Source organism: Falco cherrug, chromosome 6 (assembly GCF_023634085.1).
Source record: "Falco cherrug isolate bFalChe1 chromosome 6, bFalChe1.pri, whole genome shotgun sequence".
In the NCBI taxonomy this organism is placed as follows: domain Eukaryota; kingdom Metazoa; phylum Chordata; class Aves; order Falconiformes; family Falconidae; genus Falco; species Falco cherrug.
Window position 1 is genome coordinate 32,638,405 of NC_073702.1, and position 12,730 is coordinate 32,651,134.

General features: G+C 38.5%; 1 protein-coding gene across 3 annotated transcripts in view; it reads left to right on the top strand.

Annotated features, from left to right (window-relative positions):
• VSNL1 (visinin like 1) overlaps positions 1-12,730 on the top strand; it is a 92,437-nt gene that overhangs the window by 36,999 nt on the left and 42,708 nt on the right. For all 3 annotated transcript variants that reach the window (XM_055713039.1, XM_005432875.3, XM_055713040.1), the window contains exon 2: positions 4,910-5,076. In XM_055713039.1, coding sequence (XP_055569014.1) covers positions 4,915-5,076 — 162 coding nt within the window. In that variant the 5' untranslated portion in view covers positions 4,910-4,914. The remainder of the gene's footprint in view (positions 1-4,909; positions 5,077-12,730) is intronic.

A 12,730-nucleotide genomic window follows, 5' to 3' on the forward strand; every position in this document is an offset into this window, starting at 1 on the left:
AGCACAGAACTGGGTTTTTAGGGGCATGACTGGACACTATTGGTGCTGTCTTCTCAAAGGAATTTGGGTCTTTTTTCAGTGCAATTATGAGATCTTTGGCAGCTCCCAGTTTACTCTTCTTTAGGAACAGGCTGGAGTTGTATTTGTTTGCACTTGGTCGCTTTGAACATTGAACACTGGATGAGGAGGTCCAAGGGGAATGGAGAGGAGGGGAAAGAGGAATCAGGTAGGAATGGAGCTGTGTTAGCAACAGTTTGGGGGTGTTTTAGGTCTTTAGTAAAATTTTGGTTTGTAAAACTCTGCTCACACTGGCAGTTTAGTACTGGCAAGCCTAGTGGGAGAGGCAGACCTGATAAACTTGTGCAGGAATTGCTGTAAAATATTCCAAGGTAAAACCCTTGCCATTGGACAGGAGGTTTGGATGATGATACTGTGGAGAGTGGAGAGCTTTTGAAGCAGCATGAGCACATGTGGGACACATGATAGCACTGCAGGAAATACACCAAACAAAAGATATAATAATGGAAAAACTGTTTTAAAACCAGGTATGGATTTAAAACTGGAGGAACTGTCTTCCTCTTTCTGCATGTGACTTAATACCTTACCTCCAAACCCTCAGTAAATCATATAAAATCAGTTTGCTAAGCTATGCTGCTGAGTCATTTTAGAGTAACTTCCAGCTGCTGCTGAAGCCCTTTCCCACTTCCTGGGCTAGCTGATGTGGACCTCCTGAGGTCCAGCTGGGCAAAGAGCAGGCAAATACATCCTCAATATTGTCCCTGCCTGGTGCTGGCCCAGCCTGGACTGTTTCAGGCTGGGGATCAGTTGTTTGATAAAATTCCATCTTTTAAAACTGACCCTTCTATGGACCTGTAAAAGCAGCAATTGGGATGTTACTTAATGAAGTACTGAAGTACTACTATACTAAGCATTTATGAAAAGCTTGTTTCTCTGGGTAGCTGACAGCCTCTTTGCAGCACTTCAGCCAAGATGATGTGTTTTTAAACTCAGCCTTCATTGCTGTTGCTACTTGCGGCACAACAGTGGAATTTTAGTGTTTTTCTTGATCTCTAATTTGGATTGTGTTGCCCTTGCTAATATTAATAAGCATTCTCCTGCCAAAGTAAACTCACTGGGAACAGACCTGACGCCTTTCCTGATGCTAACTGCCACCCACATACCTGTTTCCTTGTTTATTGAGTCTCTCTCCCCCATGATAGTTTGGAATTGAAACGTGTTGCTTTTTTGTTTGCTGCTTTTTTTGTGTGTTTTTCCCTCTCACGATTTCTGCCAATCAGAAGATGCAACAGAAGATGAATAACAGTGCTTGGATTGTCACATTGCACGCTTGGAAGCATGGAAGTTGGAAACAAATTTATAATTTAAAAGAATTTACTGAACAAAGAAATGCTTGCAGAGTGACCTTTCCTACTTTTGAAAATTTAGTGATTGTGCAGCTGTTCTCTCCTGTCTTTTCCTAATGCATATTCATAGATTTTCACAAGGAAAAAACATGTTTGGGAAACTATGTTTATAAGTTAATTAAAAATAGTTTTCATTTTAGAAAATTAAATGTGTTGGCAGTGGCATACTCATTGCTAATGGGTGATTGTACTTTTTCAATAATAATAAGAGATTCAATGAAACTCTAGAAGATGTTAGGATATGATTAACTAGATAATCTGTATTTGAGTTGTTATTCCCAAATAAACCGGATCTCCCAGAGCCAGAAGTGTGAGTTTATATTTGATAATTATATGAGACTCAAGCTTCTTGCAGATTGTAATTCAATTCCATAAGAAAAGAACTTTAAAATGAAACGAAAGAATGAGTGCCTGTAATTACTGGAAGGCATTGTTACCAGCTTGGTCAGCTTGTTTAGTCCCTTGTCTCAAACAGAGCCCAGCAGATTATGCACCATACTGTGCTGGAGCAGCAAATAAGAGTACAGAACCCAGCAGTCCCAAATTATACCTTCCTCAAATACTGGTTTGGTTCTGTGGAAAAAATAGTTTCTGAAAGTGTTTTCAAGATACCAGCTGTGGTTTTGATTTACTAGAGGGTATTTTGTGGTGAGGTACATCAGGGATAGCTGGAAGGTGTTTGGGACGTACTGGACAGCCTATGGCAGCACAAGCAGCTGACCAAAACTAGAGATCTGTATTGCAGAAGCAGAAAACTGATGTCACGTTTCTCTGAATCTGAACTTAGAAAAGGTTGTGTGTGGTGATGTTTGCCCAGCTCTTTGTTCATGAATTCTTACACAAGTGCAGATCCACTCCATTTTCTACAGTGTTTTACATGCACATTACTGAAAATTACATAGATAACTTCGGAAGATGGTGTTGCAATTCACAGTTCTGTCTGCTTCTACCTCTGCATAGTGCCAGGTCCAGGGGCTGTAAAGCTAACATGATAAGTACAGAAAAGCTGCTATTACAGAAAATTTGTCAGTCAAAATCACCCGATTTTTGTCCACTGAAGATGCTTTTTTCCATGTTTAAGTGTCATTGAGTTAAATGTTAATGGGGCTAAGAATCCAGGTGAAAAGAGTCAAGTAAAAGCACACTTGGCTAAATTAAGAGAGCTGGAAGATGCCTTATGAATCTGCCTAAGGTAGTTACTATAATTGCTGAGAATCTTTAAGAGTCCTCTGGATCCTAAGCAAAGCACCTTATGACTGCAAAGGGTAACACAGTTTAAAGGAGAAAGGGAAAAAAAGGGGGGAAATAAACAGGCCCCTTAATGATTTAAAACAAACGGAACAGTCTACTATTTCACTTAAAAGCCACCCGAGTTGGACGTAGTACTAGTATAGTACGTAGTATTAGTATACTTTAGTCACCATGGGATTTAAATTCAGATTTTGCCAAATCAGGTCAGTGTCATGCATGAGAAGATGGGGACTTCAAAGGTAAGGCTGGGCAGTTGTTCTAAGTACTGTAAATTGCAAACCTGTCGTTGAGTCAAAATGGCTAACTTCTGCACATCTGTGTGTACAATTAGGCCTGTGGCAATTAGCTGAAAGGTTGAACTTTCCCATATTTGTGCTAAATTGACCAAAATGTGTGGATGGGAACTTGGCAAAGCTTCAAAGTAAGTTTAGAGCAGGCAGTGTGCTGCCATTAATTAACAGCTGGGTGAGTCCTTGCAGCGGGTTCTTGTAGTTCAGAGATGCAGAGCCCTGGGCAAGAAAACACTGTGGTATCTTGCAGCATTGGTAGAGGAAGGAAATGCAGAGCCTGGGGAAGGGGGATCTGCTTGCTGGAATCACCCCAAGAAATGGTGGCCCACTTCCACCTCCAGTGACATCTGTGCACAGCACAGAGCACTTGTCTAACAGCTGTGTCCCAAAGGCATTGAGACATTTCTGACTGGAGTTTCTAGCCAGATGCGGTGTGGCATTTTGTACTTTCTGATGACCACACTTCCCAACTTCGTACCAGCTGAACACTTTGATGAAAGACACCTTCCTCCTCACTGTCAGGATGTTTGTGCAGCCAAGTCATGTAGTGTCTTGGCAAAGAGGTTTGCTGCCAGCCCTGGTTGTCTTGGTGGGCTGGGGCTGTGGGCGGGGGAGAGGACAGACCGGGGAGGACCATGGCCAGAGGGGACGGGGGCCATGAAGTGTTTCAGGAGAACACCTGGTTCTACTGGTGGTATGGCACCAGGGGCTGTGTTGGCCACACACAGACTAGGAGGAATGGTTAACTTTGCACCTGCTCCAGGAAGGTTCCTATAAAGGAAATTATATAAATACATTGATTTTTTGGAACAGAGCAAAGTATGCCTTTCTGAGGAGAAAGAAACTTCCTCTTTGGAATAAGAGAATGCACCAAAAGCAACAGATTAATATCAGGAATGGGTGGTGATATGGACTAGAAATCAATGCATTCAATGTGGTGCTTTTATTAGAGACAGATGTTATACTGGGAGATAAAAATGAAAATGCTAAACTAGGCTCAGGAAAGAAATTACTCATCACTTTGCAGTTCTGTACAGGACAAGTTAAGTACTGTCTGCCATCTGATTGAAAAGTAACTGAAAGATATATCCTGTCATGAAACAAACTGTAGTAGAATCAGAAAAAGTTGAAGGATTTCTCAAAAGTTATCTCGAAGAACATCTTTGGTCAAATGTCAAAAGACCTGGAAATATCTTAAGGGGCCAACATGAGTAGTACTGAAATTACTGTATTTATCTAGATACACATGCATATTTTGAATTTCTGTATGTTAGAGTTAACAGTGATGAAATATAAACCATCTACTGTGTATCAGCTGTGCAGTAAATATATACATATATGTATACATGTGTGTATATATACACTTATATGTGCATATATATAAGAATTAAATTTATTTTTCCAGATTGGTGTCATCATTTTTTGAGACCAAGTGTGTGGACTCTCCCTTTGCTTCCTCCCAGTGGAACATCTAGCGCTCGTACGTTACAAGCCTGTCTGTCCACAGCCTTGTACCTATGAAGAATAGTTGCTAACGCAGGTGTCATAGCAGAAGAGATGTTCAAGACAAAGATAAAGAGAGGTTCTGTGGACATCCCTGAATCTGTGAAATTTTTTTGTTAAATTCAAAGGAAAATGAAGTAATCTTTTTCAGCCTTAGTGTAAAGAAAAGCTAGAAATTGCCTAAATTGAAAGCAAATAAGCAGTCTGTCTCCAGGCCTTAAGACTCCTAAATGATAGAAGAATGTTGTCTTTTTCACCATTTTCAGCCTTCAATATTCAAGCACAGTTTAGGTTCCTGTCCACTGGTGAATCTGTGAAGTTGCATTTGATTAAAAGCATCAGTGAGTACGAAACGAGTGATGAATTTAAGCTGTGTCACTAATTAAGGTTTGAAATGTTCACAGAAACTTGGCTAATTGTATTTCTTTCTTTCTTCTTAAGGCAGAATGGGGAAACAGAATAGCAAGCTGGCCCCTGAGGTGATGGAGGACCTGGTGAAAAGCACGGAGTTCAATGAACACGAGCTAAAACAGTGGTACAAAGGATTTCTAAAGGACTGTCCAAGCGGTAGACTGAACCTTGAGGAGTTTCAGCAGCTCTACGTAAAAGTAAGTTAGTTATTAAGTTCCTATTATTTGGCTGTAGAAAAGGTTGCGAAGTAATGTGCTTTGCAAACATATGGTCAAGAGCTGCCAGTCATTTACACTAAGGAATACTTTTGCTATGAGAAGCAGTGGTGAGAATGAGGAGGTAAATAGTGCTACCCTCATCACACCAGCGATTCATATGGCTGCAGTGACCAGAACCAAAAATTTGGAAAAAAAGCTGTGATTTACTCACAAGAAATATATTCTCTGCACTCTGTAATTCGTGGGCCTCTTTCACCTTGAAAAAGTGGTTGTGGTCCTGTTCAGTAAATGGTGCTGCACCTGTGGAATACCTGTGGAATATAAACCATGTGACTGCTGGACCTACTCATATAAAAGACTCTTTTTTTGGCTTCTGAAAGAGTGATGGAAGTTTCATGACAGTATGTCCTGCAGATAAATTATACACTGTGCATAAAGGTTTTCCTTTCTTTAAATTTTAAGTATTGCCTTTATTTTTTCCCTATTGTCTCTTTGTAGTCATTGTATAGGAAAGGAAATCCAGGCTGCTCAGTTTATTTTCTTCTTATTTTTCATTATTTTATCAAGTTCAGTGTAGACTTTTCCTTACATTTATTATGTATTTATTCTGTAACAAGAAGAGTGTGGGGGTAGCATAAGAAGTGTATTTGTGTTACAAAGACAATTATATTTTAATTCAGAATCGAGTGTCTGCCTGAAGGTCAGAGACTTCAAAGTAATATTAATTAGGAAAAATATTGGATGGTGATGATGAACAGTAGGATCAGAACAGTTTATAAATACAATGTGAGACTGAATAAAAATAAAAAAGCCTTTCAAAGGTAAGTAGTTAATATTCAGCACACTGACAATTTCTGCAGACAGATGGACTATCTGTCTTTTCTCTTAAATGCATGCTATAGTCCTTTCCTAAATGTCTAATTGTCTAAATGTCCTAAATGAACCGGATCACTTCACAAATTACTTAGCCCCTTTTTCCTTCTAGTGAATGTTCTAACAAAAAGTGCTAACTCCAGCTTACATAAATAAGCTTCTGTCCTCATATTTTAATATTTAAGGCTCAAGATGTTGCCTCAGAATCCTTTTCTTAAGAAATTACTGACTTTGAAATAACTGTTATTTTCAGATGAAAGAATTTTTACTGCCTCAGGTATTGTGCTTGTTATTGACTGATAATTTATAGCTTCCATTTTAAGCAGTACTCAGTGCGCATCCAGCAAGATCAGACATCTGGTACTTTCTCATAAATGTTTCTAAGGAAAGTGAATGGTCTTTACAAAATACGTGTTCCTAATAAAATATGTCAACTGTTTAACTCTTTAGAAACCATTATTTTCTTTTTGGCAAATCAAAGTAAAGGGTTGTTTGCTTGTTTTTTGTTTTATTAAATGTAGGGAAAGATATCTTCTGAAAATAGCTTGAAACTGTTAGGACTTCCTCTCTTCAAAGGCCTGTTTGAAGTTATTTCACAAGATACTTTGCTCATGAAGATATATCAGAGAGTAAATTCATTACCATGTTTACAAAAATGGTAGTGCAAATAAAACAACATGAAGAACACAGCAGTATTTTTCTCTTGAAATTTGGAGACAGCTCTGTAGTCTTCTAAGCTGCAATATTTGGCTTTTAGTTTTGTGACCTCATACATTTTTTGATATTCATATCAAACAAGATTGTCTCCCTTGCATTGGTAGTTACGGGGATTGGGATCTGCTCTGTAATGGTACTGTCATATATTTAGTCCAGTTTATTGTCATTCTATGTATAATGTCTATATACAGGGCAAAATACTAATTTTGCAGAGGATAAATACAATTAGCTGTAGTAAATCCAGAGCTTCTGTCACAGAAATGCTTGTAAAATAATGGCCCTGGGCTCTCTGAGGAGCTAATAGTCTTAAGTGTTGGCCGTAGTGGCGACTTCTGCTATGTAGGACATTCAGCCTGCCCTGGCTGCTGTCTGCAGACAAAACCCCAGATGCAAAATTTGATCTTTCCAGGAGAAGCCACCAGCAGGAGACCCAAATCATTATGATTACATTTAAAGAATTTCAGAATCAAGGTGAAAATGTATGAAGCACGTATTGATTAGTAATTCCTCTGTGTGAACTTGTAGTTGGGAGGAGTGACATTTATGCGTTGGTCTAAACTGGATTTTATTGAAGAAGATTTCCATAAATCAATATATTTGGAAAAGAAATACAACAAGACTTGCCTTCAGTTCAGATTTACACTTTCTTAGGATGAGTTTCTTTGCTCATGAGATTTGTGTGGTGCACTTTCTTGTCAATTGATAAAAGGGTTGATCATCTAACCAAGACACAAAGGAAGTTCTCTTCTGCTCACACACAGTAGAAAATATCCTCAGCTTAAAGAGCTAAAACATTTTAGATTATATCAGGAGCAATATTTTGAGGTGAATTTCCTGGTTTTCACCATTTACTTCTTGTCCATCATAATTACAGAGTGGGGTACACAATCTTGAGGCACGGAAACTGCTCTTTTTTGATGAAACATAACTAGAATGTGTGTCTTGCAGTCACACCTAATGAATTACTGTATCTAACACCTTTTAATAAGACAGAGTTGGTCTGAAGTAAAAAATCCAGGACACGTGTGATGTGGATGTCAGGTCCTCAACACTAACTCTTGCACTCTGTGCATTTGCGTCAATTGTACTGTGCTGTTTACTGATGTAGATGAAGACTGTATTGACTCTAGCTTGGCTTGGAAGCCTTTGCTATTGAAGTTTCCGTTATAAATACAGATCATGCAAAGCTTAAAATAAATAGCAGTTATAGAAACAGACGCTACAGAAAAAATACTTGCAACACTTTTTGTGGAAGTGTTTGTAAAAAATATTTAGTGAAAAGCACTTCTTTTAAATAGGCAGACAATAGGCAGAAATATACTTTATACTGTTGCATATTTAGCATTCTGTGCAATCTAACAGGTTCATTAAAAGTATTTTTTGGGTGGACAGATTCTTTTTGGGATCCAGAAATTTTGGCAAGCTGTTAGGGCTCATGTTTCCCTCCATGGTGCTGAATGAGGTGAATGCTTCAGCAGTTTTTGAAATAGGTTGTTGAAGAATTGTTTATATACTGTAAACCCAGAGCCAGAGCCAGAGCTAAATGCTGAAACACCAAGTTAGCTGCCCCAACAGTCTGCACAGAGCGTGGGAGGGGGAGGAATTTGTGTATACCATTCTAAGGGAGCTGAAACTCAACTCAGCATGGTGTAAACCAGGGGTCCTCAAACTACGGCCTGTGGGCTGGATACAGCTCCCCAGGGTCCTCAATCCGGCCCCTGGTATTTACAGACCCCCCCACGGGGGGTTGGGGGGGAAACCAAGCAGCCGCAGATGACTGCCTGCCACTTCATCCGCGCGCCGGCCCCCTGGTTAAAAAGTTTGAGGACCCCTGGTGTAAACAAATGTGCCAATGCAAAACCACAAGGTAATGCTCAGGACAGAAATTTATGTGAAATTCTATGTTTCTCTGTGGTGTATGCATCTGTTTTCCAATGTGAGGTGCATCTTTCAAACCTTTCCTGCACAGAAGTGTCTAGCGCCCTAGAAGTCAAAGCAAAATCAAGTAACTGAAGTCTCTTCTTTCCCTCTTCAGTAACAAAGATGCTACGAGTGCCTTATCTTTACCACGGTGGTTTAAGGTACTCATCAAGCTGTAGAAAATTCTGAATCAATTATCATGTCCCTGTAAAAACTTTGAATCTGCACTGCTCACCCTCTCGTTGCTCTACCTGTGATGAGATATACGCTTCTGGGCTGCTGGCAATACGCCGATTAACCTGTTTTTCTGCAGGAAATGTGATAAGTAGTATCGGACAGGCTGGACCCTACCATTTCAATTTTCAAAGAGAATATCCTAATCAATAACTTTAATCCTTACCTGCTTGTTTGATTTTCCTTTTTCTATCCTAAAAAGTCTTTAATTCTTTTGTCTTACATAAAACATTATTAGCATTGTGGGCAGACAACTGAAGGAATTAATATACAAAAGTGTCATTAAAATAAAATATACCAATAAAATATTATGGACTGTTCCTATCACTCTTTAGGATTTCTTGAAGTCTAGAGGGCCAAATAAATTTTCCTTCAGATCGTTTGAATTCACTGGGTTTAGATGAATGTGCCCTAGAGTGTGTAAGTGTGCATAATCAGTGCTAATGTTCACAGGAATTATGCATGTTTATTAAGTGGAAAATAGGTTTCTATATTGTGATACTTCTTGGAACTGGGTCACTGAACATGAGAAGAATATCCTCTGGATTAATAATGGAAACAAGCACCAATGGCACTTTAAGTGGAAGGGTAGGGTTGGGCTTGATCATGATATAATGCTAGCGTTAAATAATTTACTTTGTGAATTTATTGCACATCTATTATTTAGCTATGTTTGGGGGGTTTATAGATAAAGTTTTAAAGGAAAAAAATACAGTAATGCTATTTGATTAATTACAGTCAAACAGTTTGTCATATTTTTGGCTTCTATCTCACATTTCCTGCCTTGAAGGGAATTTATTTCTAGTCCTTCATTTTAATATGTGTAGAACAAAAGAATGTGAAAAATCTATTGAAATTTAAGTGGGTATATTTGCAGCCTCTTCTTCTCTATCCAGATTTTCAAGACAGACTAGCTTCTTTCTAAAGATGGCACAGAGCTCCTTCAAAATGTTAGGTTAGAGCTCTGTTTCAGGCTTTCAGTGGCTGTGAAGAAGTCAGATTCCAGAACAGCACAGCTGTGTTTACAGATGCCCCTAACATAGATGCAGTTGCGCTGGCAGAAACTGATTTTTCTGGGATCATCTCTTTTAGCTGGAAGAGCTGTGATGGTTTTACAAGTATGGTTTGACCACTTAAGTTCTCCCTATAATAGGAGTACTTTTTAGGTATAGCATACCAATGTTAGGTATATTATACCTAATATATTTAGGTATATTATACCAGTCCTGTATTGCTGAAGAAATACAGCATGCTTTGAAATCATTCAGATTATCAAAACTACTGAGGTATCTACTCATACAATGATTTTAGCTCATGCTGTTGCTACGTTCCAGAAGATCACATCTGGAGTGCTAGCAGTCTGCCTGGACAATATTATAGTATGTTTATTGGTTGTGCCACCTAAATTTAACTGCAACACAGAAAACATCATATGTATTTATTTATAAACACAACTTTAAATTTAAAAATCCTTGAACAGGTTAATGGTACTGTTACTGAATTTTTTAAAATTATACAGAATAGTAAAACTATTATTATTACGTTACAGACAATTAGAAATGGCATTGGATGCAAACAAGTAAAGCAACAGATAGTTCTGATCCAGGGACATTACAAGGTGGCTTTATGAGAAGCAACACGTGTAGATAGGCAAATACAGGCTGGAAAGAAATAGCAGAAACATCATTGGCATCAGTGGAAGTTTTGTTTTGGGGAGGGTTGTAGAACATTCTACAAGGTAAATACTCTTAATGCATTCCTTAAGCACTCAATACAAATTGGCACATTTGAGACAATTACAGTAAAATCATTAGAAACAAATGCTCCTAAAGGGTAAAAGACCTTTCACCAGAAGTGCAGTAAAAGTTCCTCTGAAAGGAAGATTAATATATAAGAATCCAAAAGGCAGTATGCTGAAAAGCAAATGTATTTGCGGTCCAGCATTTATCACAGGGGAGCGCTTTTCAGGATGAAATATATGTTTGTTGCTCCAAAGCTCTATTAAAATTGGGTTCTCATAACTTTAAAAACAAAAGAGATTGCAATCACTTCATACAGTATTTGTTTAAAAAACAGAAGGCATGATCTTGTTGCCTGGATGTTTTCCATACAAAACTGCTTTTGCCATTTTTCCTCCTCCTCCTTCTTCTTATAAACATGAATAGGCAGGTGCTGTGCCAAAATGCAGGTCTACTAGAAAACCACATAAGAGACTTATTGTATGTTTCAAACAGAAGCTAAGATTTTGCTGCATGAATTTTAAAACAAAGGGCCAGAATGCTTCTTAGATACAAAAACAAAATCAAAAAACCCCCTGAAGGCAGTGTTAACTTTGAAGCTGACTTTTAACGATTCAGGAATGGGAGGAGACTGGTAACATGCTCTTCTGCTGCATATCTGTCTCTGTGCTGATCTCAGGGAAAATAATGGATGGACTTAATATCATTTTATGGAACTTTTTTAAAATTCTGTTTTTAGTAAACAAAGATCAGCAACCATATTGAAAAATAAAATACAGTAAACAAACATGGATTCTCATTTAAGCTGCAAAGTAAAATGAAAACAGTGATTTTCAGAAGAGGACCAGCACACTGGGTAGCAGACCGGTCTCAAAATATGGCCATAAATCACAACACCAGGCACTAAGAGCCTTTAACAATGTAGAATGGTGTCAGTTTAGATTGAAATCCTAACCTCACTGAAGCTAATGGGAGTTTTCATTCCTAATCCTTATTTAAGCGCTTAGGACTGCACTGAGCTCCTGAAATTGTTTATCCCGAGTCCTGTGAAGTCTGGTGTTCTACAAGCTGGATCTAGAGCCTGGAGAGCTCCTCCCATCATATGTGGAGGACATACTCATTACTATCTGTCATTTAAAGGCAGCAGTTATTTAAAAATTAAGTCTATATGGATGAGTGGTGAGAGTAAGGGTCCTGAAGTGAGTAGAAAAACAGTTTTAAAGGCAAAGGACAAGTCCTTTTCTTTTTGCAACATTATGGCTAGTATCTAATTTTAAAGGCTAAAATAGATTTTTCTTTGCTTCTGTTGCAAAGCACATAACAGCCCATATCCTCCAGATGATCTCTGGAGACTCTAAATCTAGAAAATGAGGAAGTCAGACAATTCTAAGAGATGAAATCTAAATAGCTAAATAGTAATTGCTCCAAATAGCAGCTTGTGGAGTGTCCAGGCTAGTGGGATGAATCTTCCTGATGCTTGAGCAGTTCAGTAACATATGCTGACATCCTCTCTCTGAGAGGCAGGAATGATAATCACAGGAATCCATAAAGCAGTCTGACTGTCCAAAGGCATCTCCAGGGCTTACAGAGTCAGCAGATGTGTGGGGATGTGAAGGTTTAGTCCAAACCTCTGATTATTACCAAGTATTGAGTTGTTTGTGGTTATATGTAGTTCCTGGAGGCACTCTTAAGGGATATGTGCAGCCAGGGCAAGATGATCCAGCCTGGAATGCTTAAAAATCTCACTATGTACGTGCATGCCCTAGTTTCCAATATAGCCCAATGAAAGAATCCAGAATGGGTAAATTTTCTAACAGTAACAGGCAAATTACTTTTACTTTATCTTTTATTTTAAAGGAAGCTCACCAGTTCCAAAAACCACCATGCATTTTTATGAGAGACCTTGTTTCTTTACAGTTCACCTTCGCTCTGTGTTGGATTCCTCAGAGAAATAAAAACGATAAATTTGGGATATTGTAACTATTTCTGTAGCAAAACTCGGAATTCATTAATACAGTTATGATTTCCCTGAAAAGTAATACAGAAGGAGTGGTGCAGCTTGGATGGAGAGATCTGTTGTTAACACAAAATATCGAAGACCTCAAAGAAAGAAAAAAACCCAACAGTCAGTACCAAGTCCCATAGCTGTT